At 41.5% G+C, this 25,174-nt stretch overlaps 1 protein-coding gene across 1 annotated transcript in view; it reads left to right on the forward strand.

Moving 5' to 3' along the window:
• Rspo3 (R-spondin 3) overlaps positions 1 to 25,174 on the forward strand; it is an 84,855-nt gene that overhangs the window by 11,635 nt on the left and 48,046 nt on the right. The window contains exons 2-3 of the mRNA XM_004630244.3: positions 19,218 to 19,409; positions 21,112 to 21,258. Of these exons, the coding sequence (XP_004630301.1) occupies positions 19,218 to 19,409; positions 21,112 to 21,258 (339 nt within the window). The remainder of the gene's footprint in view (positions 1 to 19,217; positions 19,410 to 21,111; positions 21,259 to 25,174) is intronic.

Genomic DNA, 25,174 nt, shown 5'->3' on the forward strand with positions numbered 1-25,174 from the left:
AACTTTCCAGGTCCATCCAGAGCTTGATGGGGATTCTACCCTTTAGGAGAGTGGCTTGGGATTCCCTTTGAGGCCAGTGGAGCTTACACATCCCGGAGGGGATTCTTTGAACCCAGCACAGTCACTAGCATCTGCTGTTGTACCCGGGCCCAACCACGAGGATGCGGTCTTTGACTCATGTGTGTTTTCAGATGTGTGGGCACCGTGTACCCGTCCTTGAAAGTCTGACATCTGGCTTTTCAGTGTGCTCCATGCTGCTTCAGGCTTCTACCAGCTTCAGGACCCAGGTGGGCATTCCTCCTCCTGATGGTCCAGGATTTCACTGAACAGTGCTTGCCTCTGGATTTGTGTTGCCTCTGCTCTATGTGGAGGGTGTGTAGTCCCGGAAAACTTAGGTCGTAGTTTTTAGCCAGACTACTGAATTCACGGGCCGCTGGGCAGAGCCGCTGCCGCTCGTGAGGTAAGAACACGTTTCCGATGGATGTCACAAAGATTTGCCAGCACAGGATATTTTGTCCATCCTTCTGAGCCCAAATTCATTTCCTTATCCAAACCACTGTGAAGATGAGCTGAACAGTCTTAATTTTAGAATCTTCCAAAGAAAAAATAAACACACAGACAGCTGAGTTAATTTATAAAACACTGCTGCATTTATCTTGGCAGATTTCACTTCTCTCCCCAGCATACAAATCCTGTGTGCTGACTCTACTTAACTTAAGGAGGAGCAAGTCATTGCTATTTATTAAGCACCTTGACAGTCACTGCCCAGAACAAGTTTGGTATCTCTTCACACTTCTCAGAGAAGTTTCTTTTCCTCCGATATAATTTACTTGCTGGGCCTCTCAACGCTATATAATACCTTTTCTTTAAACCTGAAGCAAATACGGAGTCATTTTTACAAGGGCAATAAACTAAAGTGGCTATTCAGATACTTCACTTGGACTTCTCTGCACACTGAAGGGCCATTTGTTAATACAAACCTTTCATATTTCAGTAGGTGGCACTCTGAAAGCCCAGGGCTGCCTGGAATTATATGAGCCGGACTCCTCTCCCTCCCCCGCTCCGCAGCGCTCTGATCCTGGGATGATGCCTGCAGTTTTGCAGGATTCACTCTGACAACTGTTCTGGTGTAAATATTTAGAGAAGTCCTTTCCATTAGAGATTAAACAGAGTATAAGTAACGGTTCCACTGTCGCTGGAGGAAAGGCCTTAGGAACACTTAGCGCAGCAGGGCCCGTGCTGTCTGAGGCACAGATTATGATGCTGTGTTGTGCATGAGACGAAAGGGGAAGGAATCAAAAGAGGAATTGGGAAGAACTACGTGTGACTCGAACTGCAGCGCGTCACTTGAAGTTATCACTCGAGACGGCGATGTTGAAAGTGAGCAGGATGCAGAAAAAATGAGCTCATTTATGTGGAAAATAGTAAAAGCCAGCTACTGGTGTTCTAATGGTTTTTAAGAAGAGGTGGAAGGGAAGGAAGATGAAGGTGGCAGGGAAGACAGACACAGGAGTTCAAGGAGAGTCCTTGGCGACTCCCCTGGTCTCACACGTCTGCAACTTGATCTGCTGCAAGTCTGGGCTTTGAATTCTTATTTTAAGATCTGCTAAAAAGGAGGATGACTGTGCCCGAAGGCTTACATCAATGTCACTTGCATGTCTCCAGGGCCCGAGTTTGCTTGTGTCCCTCTCTGTGCCTTCATGCTTAAGCACCCTAACACAGTTACCTGCAGCAGCCAGGTAACTGGCTCCAAGCCCCAGCTCAGAACAGCCAGTCTTCCCACATTCCAGCTCCTTGTTTATTTTTTTATTTGATTTATTGATTGATTGATTGATTGATTGATTGTATTTTAGGGAAGGGTCTACAGGGTGTTCAGGGTCTCACTACTAGATCAGACTCTTAGTGATCTGCCTGTTTACAGCCTCCCAAGAGCTGGGATTACAGACACGTGCCACCATGCCCATTCTCAATTGCAGTCTCAGTGTGCCCAGGGGGTGGGGTTGGCAGGCCCAGGGATCGAACCCCAGCCCCTGCACCTGTTTACAAGCGCTGTAATCTGCTGAGCTATTTAGCCAGCCGTAGGCTCCTTGTTTAATGTGGCACAATGTTGCTATACAACTTCTACACATCCTCCCCTACATGGATCATCTCTAGCTGTGCCTGGTGGTTCACTGCTGTCATCCCAGCACTTGGGAGGCTGAAGTAGGAGGAATGCTGCAAGTTCAAGGCAAGCCTGGGCTACATGAGTTCAAGTCCAGCCTGAACAGCAAAGTGAGATCTTGTCTAAAAAAAAAAAAAAAAGAAAAAACTTAAAAAATTAAATCATTGCTATTTACTCATAATGTCTATTTTTTCTGTCTGTAGCAACCTTTTAAATAATTTTGACTCTCAACTGAATTTATGCATTCAGCTGAGGTTTTAAAAGGCAGACTGTACCAGGCGATGACAGGCTAAGCAAGTTACAAATCAGAAATTTGGCTGGCTGACTTGCAGATTGCTTTTAAGCTTTAGCAATCCCTGCGATAGCTGGCTGGTGGGGGGTTACATTCTTTTTTATTTTACTTTAAATAATTTTATTGAGAAACAAATAGCAATGAGACAGTTTTAAAACTGATTAGTATGACAGTTTCAATAATTAATACATTGCATATTGTTGTCTTCTTAGTGGTTACTCACAGTACAAGATGCAGACACGATATCCTGTCCACAAACACTATTCTTTAGAGCGTGGTCATTGTTTTCTCCTTCCCTGGGTGACTGAAAGCTTACCTGAAAATACAAAAGCTATGAATTTAATTCAGGTTACTTGCTAACACATGACAATCTAAGGTTTTTATAGTTTTCTTTATGAAGAAAGACTGTATGCTTTATACTAAATATTTTTCCCATGAAAACACGTTAAAAAAAAGATTCTATATAAATCACTTTGGAACATCTACAGTGCGATTTTATTACTGTTTACTGGTGATCATCCATTGCTGAGTTTCCAGTTGACTTTTACTTCAATCCTGTATGGGGCTGAACCAAGAAAATGAGAGCAATGATCGGTGGGACAGGATGGAAACTTAATCGCTAGAGGACTGTCTCAGTTACTTTTTGTGTTTGCGAGACAAAATACCTGACACCCACAAGTTAAAGAAGGAGAGAGAGGCTTGTTGCAGCTCACAGCCACAGAGCTTCTGGGCCAGGGAACCCAGAGCAGAGCGGCGTCATGGAGAGAAAACCGCCCACGGTGGGCAGGTGGAAGGCCATCAGCCGCCGGAGTCTGCCTCCTGCAGTCCCCCACTTTCCATCCAGGCACAAGCCTATTGACAGGAGCTGCCCTCCACAGCCTTTCTTATCACACCCAGAACTGTGGTAAGTCCGTTTAGCGACTACACATCCCTGATCCAGCCAGCTCTGAAAAGCCCCACCTATAAGCACGTGCGTCTTGGCGGGGGGACCACAAGTCACAACAAGATACGAGCCATAACAAGACATTTATATGTTTGGACTGAGCCACCCAGAACCAATGTCTTCTTGGTTTACACTCTAACGAGAGAAATCCCACCTTAGCAGATGGGGATGTTGATCTCTATCTTATACCCTGCTGCATGATGCGACCAATTATCTGGTCGGTAGTTCATCTGCACTCTTTATGAAATGGGCCTCCTTTCGTCCACTGAAGGCAGGAAGCTGATCTTAAAGTCCCTCCAACAGTAAAACGAACAAACTTCCTTTTCCTCCTTGCAGGATATTCTAATATTACACAGTTCTCTGTCAAAATATCAGAGTGTGAAGTTAGAGCCTGAAGGCACAACTCTAATTTCTCATTGTACTTGTGTGGAATGTTAGGCTATAATTTAGAAACTAACAAGCCAAAGGGAAAATAAAGTTCTTGTTGGAGAGGACAACATGGGAAAAATCTCAAATTGAAAGCTCTAACTTCAATGTCATAAAGTCATCAATTCCATAAATAATTATCTATTGAACATTTATTGTGTACTGGTGTTTATGAAAGTGAGAAAATACCCTTGTCCTCTGAATACTTTACACTGGTTAAAATACAAAAATGTGAGTGTGAGGGGCGTTGAACATTAGGGTTTGGCAACAGACACCACTGCTAAGCTTTCAGATGTTTAAGTAGAATTGCAACTTAATTGCACGGTTTGCCCTAATCCATACCCAGACTCTTCTCTGGAAAACGAGGGGACTAGACCGCACTGCAGGATGAAGAGGGAAGGTGAAAGGAAGATCAGCGGAAAGCACTGGCATTTATGAGGTCTCCCAGGATTTCTTGTCTTGAGATTTATGAGCAGTGAACAGCAGTCCTTGCTTAGGATGACGCGGGTGACAGTCGTAGGAAGCGTGCTACGCACACTGCAAACGTCGCTGGCATTGTTCGGTGCAGCTTGGGGCGGCGGCCCCGTTTGGCAAAGTCGCTTTCCATTCTTGGCACACTGATTAATTTCTACAGCTGAACTCACACACTGGTTCATTAACTGGAATTACTTCGCCAAACAGACACTGAAATATTGTATGTTTAAAAATAGTGCATTTTTGTCCATCCCGCGCAGGCATTTCTCAAACCTTTTATGGTAACCCCTTGACCGCTGCGTGGAGTATGCAACTGAAGCTACTTGAAGCTCCAGTTTGGCAAACACGTGGCACATGTCCACAACTTCTGTGGACTTGTTCTTGAGGCTTGCTGATAACCCCTGTTCACAACCATTGGTAATTCTGAAGATGCCTGTTACCAAAATCCAGAGCCTTCGAACTAACATGATTCAGTGTATGTTCTCACTGACTTGCAAAGGATTTGAGTAAAGAAAGACAACCACTAGCTATTTTCACCTGTGTTAGTGCATGCCACCCTCACAGCAACTCAACAATTATGTATTTGTCATTTTATGAATGAAAAAAACCCAATAGTCACAACAGTTAAGGAACAGCTCACAATAGCCCAAGCAGAAATAGGGGACCTAAAACATTTGCTGAGACCTTTTGACATAAAGAAGAGCCTATCCTGTGGCAGTGCTGTTACTCGTTACTCAAGTGGACTAAGCGCTGCCAGAGAAGGCACTCAGTTAGAGTCCCTCACCATGGAGCCCAGTGGGGCCTGACTGACTCTCTGGCCATTCTGTAGCCCCAAATGCCACAGAGCAGACAGTTTCCAGAAAAATGCTCTGTGGGTTTTCTGGCAAACTGATTGCATATTTGCTTAATTAATGGTCTTTTTAAGGAGAATGTTCTGTTGATTGGCTAAAGGTTTATTTCACAATCTCTTCATTTCCTTACTGCGAGAGAAGTCAAAACTTTTTGTAAGAAGTTACAACAAACGGTTGTCCTAACCTTAAATGATAAAGAATAGGGGACCATTTTTTAAAAAAGAGATATACTTTTGTAAGAAGGCTAGTAGTGTTGTTATCAAATGTGTTCTTACTCTATGTTTTGGTTAAAGGAGCTTCTGCTCTTGCCCCATGCAGCATAAATGTTGTTGTGCTTACTACTCAAAATCATTTGTATCAATACAGATTTTTTTTGTCTTTCTGAGATAGAGTCTTGCTGTGCAGTTTGGGCTGGCCTTGAGCTCACCTTGTAGCCCAAGCTGGCCTCAAATTTACAACAATCCTTCTGCTTCAGTCTCTTGAGTGCTGGGATTACAGATGTGCACTGCCGCCATGCCCAGTACTCAATATAGTCTTTGTTTGTTTGGTTGGTTAGTTGGATTTTTTTTTTTTTTTTTTTTTTTTTTTTAAGAGATTGAACTCAGGACCTTGCGCTTGCCAGGCAGGTGCTTATTCTACTGGGCTATCTCCCTAGCCCTCAATATAGTTTTATACTGTGTATAAATACTTGCTCAGTATACTGTCATTTTTTTTTCAAAAGCCTTTCAAAATGGACAGAGGTCTTACAGTAGGGATTTTATGGATAAAGCTCAAACATGTTGCGTGATGTGTGTGGTACCCCAGGGCTACTAACTGATGAGAGAGCAAGCCCCAGCTCCTCGGAGGGGGTGTTCACTTTGTTTTTCTGTACTACTCCTGCCCTTGCTCACATTGCATAGTTCTCAAATATTCCCACTGAAGAGTCTGCTGTTGGTGCAGTTTCTTCGGGTCTGACTGTAAACCAATTGGAAATCTTTGTTATAAGTGAGATTTTTCCCAGCTGACAAGCCAAGGTGGCAGACCCTTAAGGACCAGTCCTTTCAAGTTCCCCTTATGAGGAGGTGGGAATGCCGAGGTTGGGGCAATAGGTGATGGCAATCCTTCAGAAAATGGGGACAACCTGTCCAGTGCACTGTGTAGTGGTAGGACTTCTTGAGAAACAGGCCCAAGTTCTCTGCAAGTGGGTATTTCTAATCACTATTGCTATAATTATGTGGGGAGCCCAAAATATCAGGATTTTGTTTTACTCTTTGTCATTAAAATGAACAAACTGTTTTGGACAAACAATTTGAACTAAATTCAGGAACTTTAGGATAAAAGCTCCAAAAGTTTCTCATCCTATCAACAGGGAACCAATTAACTGGGGCTTGGTGGTTTTTCTTTCTTTCTTTCTTTTTTTCTTTTTACAGTACTGGGGATTGAACTCTGGACCATGTGCTTGCCAGGCAAGCACTTACTATACTAAGCTATCTCCCCAGCCCAGGTCTTGGTGTTATCTGAAAACTTGTAGGGATAAGGAAAAGTTTTATTATCCTCTCAAATTATGGAGGTAGATATATCATCCTGCCATGTATTCTTTATTTCTACATATTTTATTCTTTATACTTCCCTTCTTCCTCCCTTGTCATTTATCTAAGTTCTTTTTTTCCCCTTAATGTCCTATAACTTCTAACTACTCTCTGTGCTCTTTGGATACCTCAGCCATAAAGAACAGCTCCTGCCTTTTATTTTCTGTTGCATTAAAATCCCAGTCCATATATTTACAGCCATTAGCTATGAAACATTATTTTCATCAGCTCTATTACAGGCTTCTTGAACAAGACACCACACTCTCTTTCTCAGTGCGACCAGCCCCGAGGAAACTGCTTCAGGTCATCTCTGCGAAGCCCTTTATTTGTGAAGATGACAAAACTCGGGTGCTGAAAGCACAGCATCTGTCACTTGCTTCTGATTCACGTAGAGCACTTCTTAGACATGAGGCCACCTAAGCCCACCATGCCCATCCCAAAATCAAAGTGTTTGTGAATGACCCTTGTGCGTCTGCATCTTAAACTCACACTCCAGGTCGCTGCTGCGCACAGCCCAGTTGTGGAGCCAGAGGTGTAGCCCTTTGGCTCCCTGTGCCCCTCCAGAAGCATGTCTCTTCCAACCTGTGTGCATCAGTGTGTGTCATCAGCAGTCGCCAGCGTTCCTGGGGCTTCCAGCCCACGAGGTTGTGGGAGCTCACCATGATATCCCTTGAAGTCTGGGTCTCTGGTCCTTAAAAACTAGCTTCTTTCTAACTATTAATGAGTTTCCAGCTATTCAAGTCACCAGATTTCTTCTATTACAAGAAGCACCAGGATCTGCCTTCCCTCCAGACTGCTTGCTTAGAGATTTCTGAGTTTTTATTGGAGCAATCTGCCAGTTGCCTTGAAACTAGATGGAGATAATACAGGGTGCAGTGAGCGCCTCTTGAGTAAGACAGAATGTCTTACATTTATTGATTTTTAATGAGGGCCTGTAGAGGGTTTGATGCTTCACACAGCATCTCCCTGAATCCTCTCAGCGTGTATCAAGTAGCCGTTCCCCACGTGGCTGATGGGAAAGCCCAGGCTCACAGAGGCTAAACTGTGTTTTCCTAAATAATCAGACTGTATATGCCTTGACACATGTCAATGGTGTCACTCAGCTGCCCTGGGGTAAGCGTGCAGGGCTCATCTCCGGACGGAGCAGCACTGCGGGGAGCTGTGTGCAGAGCCACAACGCATCAGGCACACAAACGTGCACAGAGTCCGCTGTGTTCTACCCCCAATATTGTAGAACTAGCAGAAATCTCCACTTGCCTACTCAGCTCCAAACCTGAGATGCGACTCACACGGCTCAGGTTTTAATGGTATACCCACTATTTGCACATCTTCACATGCCTGTTTAAACACCGCAAGCCTCTGCCTGCTATTTGCTTATGCTAAGGCTGCAGGCCTCAGATACACTGCCGGGGCATGCTATGTGGCCGAAAGATCCAAGTTTCTTCATAATACAACAAAGTCTAGTTTGTTTCTAACATAAACTGAAGTTTGTTTCCTTCAAGAATGTGAAGTTAATAATTTCAGACTCACACCCATGCAGATTCATTACCAAGAGCCTATCACATTTTCTGTTTATATTGATTTGTAATTATTTCTCCTTAAAAAAAAAAAAAAAAAGCAATGGTTCTCTTAGCCAGCCCAGAGCACATAATGATCCCTGCTGTTGGATGAACACTGTTGGATCTGTCCTTGAAGAACACGCCTATGAACAAACAAACACACACACACACACACACACACACACACATGCACGCACACACTCACACACGCTCATGCACAGGTCCTGGCTCTCAGCAGAGTCTGGGTCTCTGTGATTCCTGTGCCCTCATCTTGTCCTCCGTTCACCTCCACGGGGACACAGCCACCTGGAAAAGGGAGGCTCCCCTCTGCAGCTAGAGGTCCTGAGTGAGTGCCTTACATCTGAGGCCACAGCGGAGTGCACCAACTGCATGATAGCTTCTCCCTGTGGTGAAGGAAAAGCCTCTGTAGTTGTGGTCCTGTAAATGCCTTTGTTAGTCTCAGGGCTGTTAACCATTGCCACCTGGTTGGCCACCGGAGAATGAATACAGGTGTCACTACTTCTTAAGAATCAATTTTGACCGAGGTACCTGTACTGCACACACTCCAGAGGCTGAGGCAGGAGAATTCTTGCAAGTTCAAGGTCAGTTTGGGCTGCAAAATGAGCTCAAAGTCAGCCCGAACTGCATAGTGAGACCCTGTCTCAAAAAGACAAAAATAAAAGCAAAAACAAAACTTTGGCAGAGCACAACAGCCAGCCACCCCCACCCCCCAGGCACGATGAGCCACTGATTGAGCCTGGGCATGGTGGTGCACACCTGTAATCCCAGCGCTTGGGAGGCTGAAAACAAGAGAATCACTACAAGTCCAATCTATGTAGTGAGACCTTGTACACCCTGTAGACCCTGTTCTAAATTTAAAAATAAAGGGTTTGAGGCAGGCCTGGTGCCCCATTTCTGTGCCCCCAGCACTTAGGAGGCTGAGGCAGGAGGACCCATGGGAGTTTGAGACCAACCTGAAATACATAGTAAGACCATGTCTCAAAAGAGCTAACAAGCAAAGCAATAACTTTGAATTTACCCTGTAAATTATTAATTTATCCAATGAATGAAAGAATCTGGTGTTGTGATTCTTCAAAGAAGCTTCTGCTAGAAGTAAAAAGCATCCTGTTATTGTCAACGCTATTGCCATGTCTCAATACACTTTGCTAATGGCAGGAATTTAGAAAATGTAAGAAAAGATGATATGCAAGGTTGCAATTTTTTAAACTTCTCATCTTTTCTTTGCTCTTACAACCTCTTACATGTTTCATAACTTTGACCTTTTTCCTACTTACAACCCCCCACACTAAAAGAGGAATGAAAATTTAAAACTCCGAACCAACTAAAATTATTGTTGGTGGGAGATGGGAGGGGCCAAGGAAAAGCTGAAACGTTCCCAGGAGCAGAAAATACTGCAGACTGATGCACAGTCTCTTCAAAGATCAGAATCTGGATGTAAATCCCCAGTTTGCAATTAGTTAGGGCACTCTCCTCTAGTGCCCAAATTAATAAGGGGACACATTTTCATGGAATACAAGATCCTGGTTTTGTTCCAAGACTCACAAAATTAACAAAACTTAGAGCGAACAACTCCATTGGGTCCCAGATGCTCGTTTCTTCCCTCCTGATACTGACTTAGAGACACTGAGCAGACCCCTGCTGAGGCTGCTCCTATCCACCAGGAGGACCTGCAGGGTCTGACTCGATCCCGGGTGCCTAACCTCACATACCTCAGATCACCACGGCCACATGGCTCCTGTGCGAATCCTCTGCCTGGTTCTCTAGCACAGCCTTGAAAAGCCTACACTTGCTGGTGCTCTGGCTGAGCAGCTCCAGCTCCTCGTCTCACGTTGTGATATCCAAGGGTCCCTTGTTTCTCTTGGGGTCTTGCATGTTGATTTCAAGTGTTATTTCATTTATAGCATTACTCAGCCAGTAATGACTTCACTATTTTGTTTACTGATTAACTGACCATCATAACGCTAGGAACTGGACATCTCATGCAGGCCTGTGGGTGTCATGTACTGTTAGGTATATAATGGCCTGTTCTACATTCCTGATAATCGTGGTCACTGTGCTGTATGCATGCACAGTGTAGCCCCCTCCCTACTTCCCCTTCTAGTGCTGACCCTGTTACATATGGTTAGACAAAATACAGTCTTTCCTAATCACTTTTGCATCTAGCCACCTTTCTTTGATTTCATGAATTCCTGATTCCATCATTTGCTAGCTATTTTAATAATATTTTAAGAAACCTTAACATTCCATTTTAGTGGAAAGAATAGCGAATTGGCATTTAATGTTAGGCCTGTCTCATTGCTGTGGCTTTATTTTAAAGTATTTATAGAATATAAATATTAGACTCCCTTCAGGAAACTATTATTTAGTAGGAGAAAAAGTTTTACCAATTTCTCAAAGAAATAGTTTCCATTGAAAACAGCATTTTCCCCCATGTAATCCCAAGGGTGGAGCACTCACTGGGTTGGGCCCCACAGCTGGTGGTTACATTCTTCTCTGAGACTGTCAGGAAACCTGGGAACCCACTTGCACGGGCACAAGCTTTGGATTAATGGTTGAGTTAGTGGGATGTAAGATAAGGCAGCGTGCATTATCCTGTCGTTTCAATAGTTAGTTCAATTCATGCCTGTGGGATTGACTTCTATAAAAGAGCACACAAAGTACCTGCAGGTATATGTGCATGTGCATATGTGAGTGTGTACATATGTTCATACTTACACATATATACATCCACATGAATATAGGTTTGTGCACGCATGTTTATAGTTAAATAACAGGTGAATTTTATTTCATTGAAAGGTTAAAACGTTGACACACTAAAACCACTCAAAGACAAACAGTACTTCTAAAATATCTGTGTATGTTTGGATATATAAACATGTAGCTATTTCAATAAATTAGCACTAATAATGGAAGTCTATGAATAAATCATATCTGTGTGTTCATGCATAAATCATATCTTAGGAATGTAAGAGAATGCCCTGTCCCCAGAAGAACTTCATACTTAGTCAGAAAATCATTTGTACTTATTTTGTTAATACTGCCTAACTCCCTAAATTGGATAAAGTATTATAGAGCGCTAGCCTTTATACTTCTAATTGGAAAGCATTCACTTATAAAGAAACAATATTGATTCTCAGTATCGTCCACTTAACTCAACAGAATTTGTAAGATAGTGCCAAGTCTTCCGACTTTTTGACAGTGGTTTCTCTTAAAGTGAACATTGCCCAAGATTTCAGAGGAACCATGAAGCAACCTTTTTTTTTTATCAAAATATTATTGGAAACCTAAATATGGTATTGTAAATCATAATAAATATGATCTGTATCACAGTCCAAGATATGATAGAAATGTGTTACTCTAATGTAGGCAAGAAAAAAAAATCCCACATTTCCTCTAAGTGAATGTGTTTTTTAAAATGCCATCTAGAAAAGCTTCCACTACTTCATCTCAAGTGATTTATTTCAAAATCTTCAAAATACAAGTGATTTAGAATGTAATTCCTTTACCAGATGTTTATAGGCAAAGCCCACTAAAAAGCAATTATTATAGATACTTTCTGTTAAATAATTGCTGTTACATCTTTGTTTTTTTTATCTTGTTTTGAAATTCTTTTATTTTATTTTATTTTATTTTTTTTCAAAGTTTTATTGACAAACAGCAATGAGACAGTTTCAAATCATATCGGAAGGACAGTTTCAACAAATAATACACTGCATATATTCTTCTTAGTGGTTAATTGCTGTACAAGATGCGGACTTGTGATCCCATTTACAAACACCATTAGAACAAATCATTCTATTCATTAAGAGAAGGCAACTATATATCTATCCCAACCTCTTTGAATACACAGATACAAAATGGACATTCATTGGTATACCCCATTTTTTCACTGACCTTCTCAGACCAAAAAGCTACAACTCTTGTTGCACAGGTCCTGCTTTACCTTGGTCTTAACCATCCAGTAGAAAAGTATGAAGTCGAAATATAAGAAATAAAGCCATGCTGTTGGGTTGAGCTGTGGGGGACTCAGGTCAATAATTTCTGACATTGCCAGTTAAATATAAGACCCAATGCTATTATGGGCTACTGGACTCTTTTAGAATATTTTGCTGAGTTTACACACCTATAATATTCAATAACGGAACTTACATCTTTGTTTTTTAAAAAGCATAATTAGTTTATTTTATCTTCATTGTATTTATTCACTCGGTAATCAGTTATTTTTTTAAGAACCTATTCAGCAAATAGCCACGCTATATTGAGATTGGCATTTACCAAGAAACCTGCAAGGACATTTCACTTCCCTCCCTGGAATCCTTGCATTCACTCTGAACATCCCGTGGAAGGAGCAGGCCTGAGGAAGCCCTGATGCGAACTAACCCTGATAGTGGGGTTCCCTTCCACTCTTCTCTTTCCTTGTTTTCGTAAGCGCCCTGCAAATGGAAGAGCAGCCTGGAAACACTGTGAGGACTGGAATGCCTTGTGAGACTGATTATGTCTTGTGTTGGTTGGTTGATGGGTTGGGTAAAATTACCAACTTTGTAGATTTATTACTCTTTCATTCAGTACATTTTGAGGTCAATATGTTATTTCCATTGAACACCTCCTTGATACTCAAAACTTGTTGTATCAATGTAAAGCATTTCTGGAAAATTTCTAGCCAAACATAAATGGCATTAGAAATGGCAGGCAATGCTCATTTTAAGAGAAACACACTGTAAAGAAGTTGGTTGACTAGACAATATCTTTCTTTTCTTTTAATATATTTAGCACAAGGTTTGTAGGTCTCACTACACAGATCAGACTCACAGCTGTCCTCCTGCCTTCAGCCTCCCAGGCTCTAGGATTACAGGTGCACACCACCCCACCCAGTCTTAATCTCGTCTCAGTGCACCCTGGAGGCAGGGCTGGCCTGGCATGTGCTTCCAGAGATCAAACTCTGGTCCTAAGCAGGCACTTTAGAGGCAATATCTTTCAATTCTGTTAAGCCAAACAGAAAATATTGACAATCAGTATTGAAGTGTAAAGAATGAGTTTCTTTTGCACAGCTATTCATGGTAGATGATAGCCTATTTCCAACTGAGCTGTAGAAATGGATTTGAGTGAGGCAAATTCTCAAAGTTGACCTTTAGATTATAATAGAAGCAGAACTTAATTTCCAACCTGTAACTGGTTCAGAATTTTATAAACACTGGAAATATAGAGCTAAATGTTGTATATTAACCAAGTGCTCTGGTATTGTTTAAAATTCTATTTCCTGGATATTTTGTAGCCAGAATTTGAAGTAACTTTCCTGACAATACTAAGTTTCTTAGAAACTGTTACCTCAGCTATATATCCTATTTTGAAGGCTATCAAAATCGAGGAAGTAGGAAGAATAGTTTAACTAGAGATACGCCAGGCAGTGACTCCGCCCCTGCGGGGCGCTATTATTTTCCTCCTTGTGACAAGTTCTTAGTATATTGCTCAGCCTGGACTTAAACTTGAGGTCCTCCAGGCTTACCCATGCACTACCAGGCTTGGGTTGCAAATAGGTTTTAAGTCATACATTAACAAATACTCTTTCAATATACATATATTGCACAAATACATTAAGGAGGAGCTACTTAAATTCATCAGTTAAAACCTAAAATTAAATTCTATGTCAACTTTGTAAAGTTTACCCAATTTCCATTTGTGGCTACCTTGTTGGTGCCAGATATCAAAGATGACCTTTGATCTAAGCTTGCTGTTACATCCTTCACAACATTATTGTACCAGTTGGAGATTTTAAATTAAACAATTATAACAGCTTGTATTTACATATAACACCTTCACCACAGTATGTTCTTTTTAATCACAGGCATGCTTTGAAAGCAAAAGTGATACAGTAAAATAAATACATCTTCTGTACTTACCCAACACCGTGTTTGGCTGTGGCTCCTTTATCTTTCATTCACTCATGGTACTTCTCCCTTCCCAGATACTTTCCACAGTCACAAAGCCACACCCACTCCAATACCCACCCCAGAGTGGGCATCATGATGTCGGCCACTCCTGCATTGCTAGAACTTCATTCCGCGCTTCCTGTCCCATAAGTTGCTACTCTGCTAGCACCTCCTCTGCTCGCCACTCGTTGGCAAGAATTAGAAACACACCCACCCAGACCCCATTTCTTGTTGATATACTCTATTTGGCAGATTCTACTTGCGAGATATCTTTGGAATGTGCAATTCTTCCCCACCACATTATATGACCTCGGCGATATTTTAGGTTACCATTAGCCCCTCCCAACACTGTATTTGTTATTTCCAATTTTCATGTCTGCTGCACTGCCAGGGAAATACTTCTAAGTGTTGGTTTCAGTTACTTTTGTCTCTTGTTGCTGAGATAAAATACCCAGTGCTTAAAATTAAAGAGGGAAAAGTTGATTTAGCTCATAGTTTGTAAAGGTTTCAGTCCATATTCTGCTGGACTCCAAGGCAGAGTGGCCCATGGCAGAGGGCAACAGGTCATCATGGTGGAAGCCAGCAAAAGCAGCAATAGCAGAAAAAGAAGAGGGAGAGAAGACTTGTTACCTGCCCTTATACGCTGCATATAGGCTGCCCATCCTAGGGCAGGTGTAGTACTTACACCCATAATCATAGCATTGGCTTATGAGCCCATCACATACCCAATGACTGCATATGGCTTCGGGGAAACTAGACACAAGCCATAACAGTATTCTTTTTTAGGACAGTATCTCACTATGTAGTCCAGGCTGACCTTGAACTCATGATGTAGCCTAACTAGCCTCGAATTTTAGATTCATTTGTCTTAGCCTCTTGACTGCTTGGATTATATTTTCTTTTTTAAAATTTATTTATTTGGTACAGGGTATCACTATGCAGCTCGGACTCACAGTGATCCTCCTGTCTCAGCCTCCCCAGCACTGGGATTACTGGAGTGTGCCACCATGCCTGGTTTTGGTGGCTAGCTTGGTACTAGGCTGGCATAGCATATGGTACCTGGAATTGAATTCAGGTCCTTGAGCTTGCCAGGCAGACAGTTAGAGACAGCCAAGGTATATGCCCACCTCTTGAATTGAGTTTTCTAACAGAAATACTGCTCACTGAACTGTCACACCCCACAAAGTGTTCCGTAATCTAGATCTACCCTGTGCTTCCAATGTTGGGTTGAATTCATGTCAATTTGCTTGCTCCTTTTGATAATTAGTTTTTCCTGTTGCAATCCCACACAGTCATACATACACTGATAAACTCCAACTAATCCTCTGAGATTAACAAACATTATTCTACGAAACTGTACTTATATTGGCACCACAAAAATCTGCATTGCTGGTTTAAAACAACAGTAAAAAGAAGCTGCTTTCCATGCTGTTTGAGAAGAATGATTCAGAAATTGAAAATGAATTCACTATTAGAATAGAAACATGACAAAATCATTCTATTTTTGACTTGGAATCACAAGATTTTTATGGCTGAAAGACTTAGAGTCAATCCAGACCAAAGTTTTTTGTGGTTTCCATATAAAAAGTAAAAGCTCTTGTCTTAAGACGAAGTTTGGGAAATTTGTATCCGGTTGTGTAACATCAGCTGCATAACTTGAGTGGTCTTTCTACAGCATTAAAGACAGCCATCAGCACAGTATCCATCCATGAAGTTTAGAGCCATAGAATCCGAGTGTCACAATCCCAAGTTTGCTTATGTCCTATAGCATGAATTCATCTATTATTTTATTTTAAAGAGGGAAAAACAAAACAATGACACAGAATTTCAAGGCAAGATACTAGGAAATTAACAATAGTTAACATGCTACTTATTGTTATCCTCATAGTAGTTGCTGAGAGTACCAGAATTAGGCATGTAAAATTATTCAAACGATATAAGCACAAACCATTCTTTTCAATGTGGTAATAGCAATTAGTACTATAATTATCTTAGCTATCTTGTGCGTGTTAACATATATTTTCCTTTCCCTTTCTTCTTTTCTCCTTTCCCCTATCCTTTGTTCTTTCCTTCTGAGCAGCTTCTTTCCCTTTCACAGTATCTATTATTTATTTTGGATCTTGTTTACTCTCTCAGGTTCTTACATTAGGGAGACAATATGATGTTTACACATGTGAGGCTGATTTATTTCACCTGTGAATATCATCTCTAGTTGCATCCATTTACCTATAGAAGTGTTGAGTTTGTCCTCTTTATAGCTGAGTAGTAAGTACTCCAAACAACTTACAATTTCTTAGAAATAAAGTTGGCCGTGGTCCCTGTATTTAGTATTCAAAATTCACTACCCATATTAAAATTTTACTACTATACATGAGTAAACAAAAGTTTCAGTGCACAAATTGGCACCTGGATTTTCTTTATTTTTCGAAACCATTTTCCTCAAAATCCTTTATAATGGCAAATTATTAGAAAGGCAAGCAAATTATCATAGTACAAGGTTAACTATGTTACAGTTCATCAGTAAAACTTTAAAAATTGGGAATCAGGCTAGATATTGTTAGCACATCTTATAATTTCTCTGGAAACTGTTATCAGTCATCAGACTCAACCAGTTCTCTTAAGAAGAAGTCTCCAAACATCTAAAACCAATTTCTAATTTTTTTTGTTTTGTTTTGAGATAGTGTCTTGCTATGTAGTTCAGGGTAGACTTGAACTCACCAAGTAGCCCAGGCTGGCCTTGAACTCAGCAGTCCTCTTATCTTCAGCTTTCTAAGAGCAAGGATCAGAAGATGATCACCACCATATTCCACCTAAAACTCAATTTTTATTTTTTATTTTAAAATTACTATTATTATTATTATTATTATTATTATTATTGTGTGTGTGTGGCCGGCTCAGCCCACCCTAGGGGCAGGACTGGTGCAGCATGTGGTGCTGGGGATGGAAGCATGGTCCCTGTGCTTTGCCTAAACTTGCCTAAGCAGGCGCTTTAGACCACTGAGCTATTTTGCCAGCCCTAAAACTCAATTTTTAAATGCAACTCATTTTAAGGAGTGTCAGTGTTTGGGAGCCCAAATATGTAAATTAGATTTGGATTAGCAACTGAACCAAAAGTGAACATCATAGTTGACAAAAGTTTCACGATGCGTGAAACTATAACTGTACATTTTATTTTAGCAGTCATGTTTCAAAAACAGAAATAATGGCAATCGGAGCCATTTTCACTGAACCCAGAGTCATTTAGGTCTGAATTAGGGCTACTTTGAGTAACACCTCCTTTCACAATTCTCCTGAAAAGGTTTTACAGCATTTTTTCCTTTGTTACGTACATATACCACTTCTTGAGACTGATCCTGGTAGACTTGGAACACAGAGCTGCTTCGATCCTTTTCTTTTTGAGGTGTTTCTTGTTGAAATGTGTACACGGTTCTCTAAGTCTCCAATGCAGTCACTGGCTTGAAAAATGACTGACTTACTTGGAAAGTTGTTTTTACTTCTAAATCCCCTGGGCCTCATAAGGTCTAAACCTCCCATGCCACTTTATCTGACCAACACCACCCCACAGGAGAGTGTGTACAGGAAGAGCAAGTTGTCCCACCCACATTTCTTCATTTTATTTACAAAACATCTTGGCCTGAGCGTGAGCTGCTTGCGGTTCCTGCGGCTGATTCTGGGACCGTTTCCTGCAGGCGTGGGACTGGTCAACAGGGTGAGCTCTCCAAAGTTAACCCATGCACCCCTGCAGCTGGGCTCTTTGGGCTGATGGGCACTCCCAGCTAGCCCTGAGTAATGTGTCCACATAAGTAGAGCTTGGTATTAACCAAACATCTTCCAGACAGTGTCAGTCATGGCAAGGGCTATCCAAGCCCAGCTCTTCTACCACCAACAAAAGAAGTTGGAAATGGACTGGGGTACCTTTGGACTGCCATGCCTCCTCAGTCCTGGCTTCTTGAAGGAACACAGCTTTTTCTTTCTGACATCCTAAAAGGTCAATAAAGCAATAAGCATTGTATGTGAGTAGAGACTATATAAGGAGAGGAACTCATCCACAATGCCAGCTGCATGACACACCCTTTATTTAGCTGTATGTGTCATCATGAAGAGTCGTAGGAGGTCACATGACCTCAAGGGAGCATGAATGCTCATGGATGCTCTTACTGCATTCATCAGTGACTTCCGGCGACCCAGGAGTCTGTGTAACAGCGATCATGACTTCTGGGACTCTCCAAGTGCGCTTTTCACTTAACTAAGTAGAAAGTGAGAGTATCAAAGCTAAAAATTGCCTCCCAAAGGAACAAATATTGGAAATAAAGTACTGTCAGCACTCACATATTTTTCACATGGAAACATTGGTAAGAAAAGTCTCATTTTCACCAAAAGATCAATCTAATCTGCTAAGTATTAAACCCAGGTGAGCAGAAAAGTTTCAGGAAAGCGTTGCAGGGTGGTGAGCAGCTGACATAGTTTCAGAATTAATTTGCATTGGATAAAGGGTAAAATTGTGTTCACCAATAAGCCATGGTTAAAAATACTATTCCAGAAGGTACCATTCTCATTCACAATAAGTCCTAGAATGTGTTGCTATGCTTGCTGAAGAAATTTGAGATATGTGCTTATTATTTGCTACAAAAATGGAAAACCAAACCCATGTGTGTTGTTTGCAAGGTGTAAATCAGCATGAAGTCGCCAATCTCCTATTTCCCGGGGTGCTAATTCAATAAGAGTAGCTTACATATAGACTTTGTAGATCATTTCAGCCAAATATGATTTTATCTTTCCAAGGCATAGATTTTATGAACTTTGGAATTAAAATAATATGGGTACTGGTGAGGGAAATACAAGATCTCAAAATATGTGGGGAAAAAATAATCTCACCTCATTCATTCCTGATTATCAAGTTGAAAGCTAACAAGAAGAACTTCTACATTGCAAAAGATATCATCTCGCTTCTGTCTGGGATGTAACCTTTGCTTTTGCCTTCTACTGTCTCCCCAGTGCACCCCAACGTCAGCCAAGGCTGTCAAGGAGGCTGTGCGACGTGTTCTGATTACAATGGGTGTCTGTCATGTAAGCCCCGACTGTTTTTTGTTCTGGAAAGAATTGGCATGAAGCAAATAGGAGTGTGTCTCTCTTCATGCCCAAGTGGATATTATGGAACTCGATATCCAGATATAAATAAGTGTACAAGTAAGTGCCCACACAACATTATATTTTTATCTCATCCTTGGGGACTTGTCCAGATTCCAGTGACTTCTAAAATATCTGTGATATTCTTTGTTGAGGAAAACATGATGTCGGGCTGATAATTAGGCTAAACTGTACTTAGACTTAGCCAACCATGAGGGCAGGAAAATTTTCAACTGCTACTGTAACTGACAAAAAATGAAGCACTTCAGTTTTGATTATATTGTAAAAGCCAGTGCCGAGGGCATGGTTGTTATCACTGAACCCACAGAGAATTTCTGCAGCCAGCAGTACCACCTAAGGCCCTGTTACTATCTCACAGTCCAAGTATTTAACAACTTGAGTTCATTTTAGCTCTTTGGCTTCCAGAAAGGTTCTAATATAGCAACTGAAGCATTTATTTTGTCAGTTGGAAATAAATGTTGGAAGCGCTCTCACCTGGACCCCAAATGGCTGCTCTCAGTGCCAAAGATAAGGTGAACTTTCAAAACTGTAAATTAGGAATCTTGCACCTCTGCCCAAATGGCTTGTGCCTAGCTTTCCCAGACCCCTCATCTTCCCGGCTGCCACATGTCATGGCCTTGGGCCTCCCTCCAGGGGCCTCCCTGCCCAATGGCCTGGCCCAGGCCTACGCCCCAGGCTGCTAGGGCACCTGGAAGCTCTGCCCACACCTCTGAACCCTCTGGGTCATTCTGGATTCTGTGGCCCTCTCCTCCTCAGAGAAGCACTCTAAGACCATCTTACCAAATTAATCAGCTTCTTTTCTATCAGTCCCCTTTTTCCCTTTTTCTGTGGTTTTCCAGAGCCCTCTTACTCCAGAATGAAGCTGCCTAGGTTCCAAAGTCATGCCCCTCTTGTGGTTGTTGGCTAGTTACATAACCATCTCATGCCTTGGTCATTCATCAATGCAATGAGAACCACAGCGAGGGCTATGTATTGGATTCTTACAAAGTTTAAGTAACTTAACATTATGAATACTTGCAATAGTCCTGGTGTATAGGGTTACTATGTAAAGATCACCCACTGACATCATGTATTTTCTTGAATTTGAATGTTAGGCAGCCTCTACTCTGTGCTGTTATTAACTAATACAAAATGATGCCTGATGTTTAGTGGGTAATAAGATCATTGCTGAGTGAAAAAAATAGCCCTAAAGAGCAGCACAAGACAGATCTCAGTTATTTTATTAAAGTTCTTTTGGGACATCAACAATATCATTCAATACAAATAGTGACTTGGTATTATAACCATTTTTGGCTATCTATCTATCTATACACAAGTAAAATATCCCTTATCTGAAGTGTCTTGAACCAGATTTTTTAAGTTTTGAGGATTTAGGAATATTTGCATAGGTTTTGCTAGTTGAACATCTCAAATTTGAGCACCTCACCTCTAAAACTTCTGCAGAATGAAGTCATGCTTTAAGTGCTTCTGATTTCAGAGCATTTTGGATTTTAGGTGTTTGAAAAATAGATGCTTAAATCATCTTACCATAAATTTTTCATGAGGTAACCAGTGCAATGACATTGAAGTCAACAACTGATACACAGCAACTAAATGACTGGAGGAATCCTTGATTAAGTTTAGCATAATAGCTTTGAAACCCAAGTTTGCGTTCGATACAAAAGTTGCATGTGCATGAAAAACTGGCCCAACAACAGTCAGTAGATAACAAAAACATATTTCTCCTTGCCTTTTCTTTCAGAATGTAAAGCTGACTGTGATACCTGCTTCAACAAAAATTTCTGCACAAAGTGTAAAAGTGGATTTTACTTGCACCTTGGGAAGTGCCTTGACAGTTGCCCAGAAGGGCTGGAAGCCAATAACCACACCATGGAGTGCATCAGCATCGGTGAGACAGACTCTGAGACTTGGGGGGACGGCAAGGCACCCCCAGTGGTAGGCAGGCTCCATGCACATGCTGCGGAAGTGCAATGACACAGGCACTTGGAGGACGTCCCTAAGTGCCCCTTTCCATGTCTTTAGAAAAATACCTAATTTTAGAGATTCTCCCAAGGCCTTACCCATCATGTGTCACAGTATAGTTTAATACCTAATGAGTGCTCCATGATTTCTTAGGGACTTCATAATTATTTCAATTACTGTGATAACTCTAGGTTTATTTTGTAGTATTATGCTATGAAAGTTTACTTGTAACAGAGAGTGTATGTGTCTGTGTGTGTCTTGAGCCAGACCGTGCTTTGGGGTACCAGTTTCACAAAACATATAGGTCTAACCTCGGCCAGTAACCCAAGCTGTTTTCTGAGGACAAAGGGACATGTCCTCTGATGCAGGCCACAGCACAGCAGTGCTATGCTACACAGGTGTTTGGAAATAAGGGACAGAGGCCTTTGGACCTGCTCATCCTGTCAGAAAGAGATAGTCCCAGGGCCTGATTAATTGCAGGCTGAGTTTCCTCCAGTGGAGGCCCTGCAGACAGTGTTTGTTTAACGGATCACTGTCAGGCTGCATTTTCCCTCTGTTGCGTGTTGTGCAGTCACTAGAGCACCAGCTGGATGAGCACTTGGGGAGCAGATGCCATGCTGAAGGGGAAAACAGCGGAGCAAAAGTCCAAGGCCCCTGGGCAGGAACTGCAGGAGCCTTTGATGCTGCCCCGCCTTGGCACATGCTCAGGGCAGCTCTCGAAGTCTGGCAGAGATAGGCTCCAGCAGCCTGAAGCCATCAGAAGCGGAGGTGTCGGCGCGAAAACCAGAAGGTGGAGGGTTAACCGCTGCCGTCCGAACACAGAAATCCAATTTCTAACCATGTTAGGTAGAATGAAACACATACATAATATTTTAAAGATGCCTTTAGAAGTTGCTGAAGGCCAATCTTGAATCAATTCATGACGATTTTACTTAAGTCTTGTGTGGTCAATAAAAAACATAAGAAAAACAACTTAGGAAACGGGTAAAAGGTACATGAGAAAGAACTTCAAGTTCATCTCTTTGTAGGTCCTGAGGGCTGGTGATTAGGGGTAATAAGTTCCAAACAGTGGAAAAATATGGGAAACACTTCTGTGGAATAAGCAAGCACAAAAATTCAGAACAAATCCCTAAAACTTTATGGGATTCCTTTATCTAGTAAAAGGACATATATTTAAAATTTCAAAGGTATTGAACACACGCCGTTCAGTCTTAAAAAGCTATTTATACTAAATGTATTCATATTTTCCTGTCATGGACAGTATTAACCTCTTGGGTTAGCCTTTAAAACCTAACATTATATCAATAAAACCAAGACTATTTCTTAAAACAAATTTAAGTCATTTATATGTTTTAAAGTCAACACCAACTATCAAAAATCTATTTAATTAATCTGGAGCATTTAGCAGGTACACATGACACTCCTCGTAGGAACGCAGCACTTTTTTCAGGGCTGGATTTTTCTCCTTCCCGTGTAACTGGCGGAGAGCCTAGGGCACTCACGCTGCAGCAGGCTCTCAGAGCCCTTTGCTGGCAGCCAGGCGAGCCAGCAGGTGAGCCGCGCACACCAGCGCCCACAGGGCGGTGTTCGCACTCTGCCTAAGCAAGGCCTTGGGTTCCAGGGTGGACCCTGGGTCTCTAAGAGAGTCTCCTCCCCTGCTAAGGGTGCTTCCATCATATGGTCACCCAGACAGCAGGGCCATCCCAGAACCATCAGGAAAATGGCAACCTACGTCACTGCAAAGGAATGTGAAAGTCCATCCTTGAACAAGGAAGAAAACTGAGGCAAAGGGAGCTGGAATATTGGTCCCAAAGACATATTCCAAGTTATCGCTGACAACCTTAGTACCTGGGCTTCAGCTCCTCACCACCCAACAGCACGTATCTTTCCCACGCTGAGCTCAAAACACACCTCACCTCTTGCTTCCTACCTAGATTTTTCCATTAGTGGAAAGACCATAAACAGGAAATGCTGCCTTGATATGGAGCTGGGGTGAAAGTCTCGTGTCACAACTGATAGACTCCCCTTGGTTTTCAGGCCAAGTTAAGCGTAAATAAACATCCACTGAACCCAGTTTGGTGGAGCAAGTATTCCTTCTACTTGTGCTTCGGAGAGTTACTTCCTGCCTCGCTGTGTTCTGCCCTCAGCGCTCCTCTTGGGGGAAGTGGACTTGCTCAGGCAGCCCCTGGGGGAAGTCAGCCCACTCTAAGCTCTGAGGAGAGAGGAGCACATCTCTCCCTGTTTCCCATGGAAACACATAGTAGGTCAGCAAGAATCACAGAAAAATAGAGTGTGGTGTTGAAAGGCCATCCCTGGTACGACATGGAGTACAATCTTCCTCCCGATTCCAGAATTGTAACCACTTTTCTTTAAGACACTTGCTTCACTAGTCAATAGCAAGAGAATTTTAGATTTAATATTGTTCTTAACACAGGAAATAGAAAAAGTACAGGTGTTGAGCAGTTCTGCTTTTTCTTAATTATTACATGTTAACGAAAGCAGTGCCCCAGTTGGATATTGTTTATGAATGACCTGCTATCACACACATCATCTTTTCTTGTTAGATTTTTGCAAAGATTTCATTTTTTGGAAATATTACTTCCATGATAAAATTATAGCTTTACTCTATACTATTTCTATCAAAAATTACCTTGTGCCTTTTTAAACTATCTAGAGTTTTTAATTGCCATATCTTATTAGTTTTAATCTATTACTTCCTCCAATGGCACTATGTAAATTATCATTAGAATTTCATTTTTACAAAAAGTTCATGTGTACGACCATTTCAGACTACAGAGCAGTCTACACCTATATCCTAATTTTTTAGTTCTAATTTTCTGAAGTCCAACGTCTACATTTGCCTTTACCACTTTTGCTGCCAGTATTTTGGTCACTTCTGCACTACATAAGCATTTTCCCAATGGGTCTCTTAATTAGGGAACTAAATTAATATTGGAGAAAGTCAAAACTCAGAAACTTTCATCTGCATTTTTCCAGTTACTTCCTTGCAGGCACTTGTATCTGTCTCTGTGTTAAAGTTCCACTACTTTTGCAAGTTCTATTCTGAAATGGGATGTGGGACATTATGTTCTCAACTGGCACAAGATTATAATGTGATATTGTTGAAGGATGTAGCTGGTTCATACTCCAACCAAAATTATAATGCTGGAATGGAAATGAAGACTACTTTGAAAGTTGTTCAATAAAATGGGTTTAACTTTACAGAAATCTGAATCCACTCAGCAAAGCATTTTTTATTGTGCTGAGTTATCTGAGAATGTCTGAAATGTGTCACAAATGGATTTGAATTTCTAAAACATTTAGTTTTATGTTTCTTGAGGCAATCACCAGAGACAGCATTCTGTCATAAAACGAGGACTCCTTGATCCAGAAATTAGCAGAAGGGGAGCCGAAAGCTTATTTCTTTGAAAGGAGGAGTGAGGTACCCTCTGGCAGATCTGCTGCAGAATACTGCCCAGCTGCTTCAAGTTAGGAAATCGCATAGTCAGAAACGTAGGCAATTTTTAGTTGTAAATGTAAAGATAGCACCTTCAGAGATTTCTTTTCATCAGAAGTGCAAAAACCTGTTCTAAAACCTTGGATATCCGTTATTGTAAAGATTACCACATATCAGAGTGGGAAACAGATCTTCAAAAAGCTTCACAAAGAGTTCGCTGTTCCTCGTGGGGACCACTAGTTGCATTAGTCTATAAGCAGATTATCAGCTGAAATTGATGCGGAAGTCTCACAAGATACGTGCTACTAGGTGTCATCATTCTACACTTGCAAGTAGTATTATTTTTCTTTTCTTTTCTTTTTTGTGGAACTGGGGCTTGAACTCA

Source organism: Octodon degus, unplaced genomic scaffold (genome assembly GCF_000260255.1).
Source record: "Octodon degus isolate 3935 unplaced genomic scaffold, OctDeg1.0 scaffold00034, whole genome shotgun sequence".
Classification (NCBI taxonomy): Eukaryota; Metazoa; Chordata; class Mammalia; order Rodentia; family Octodontidae; genus Octodon; species Octodon degus.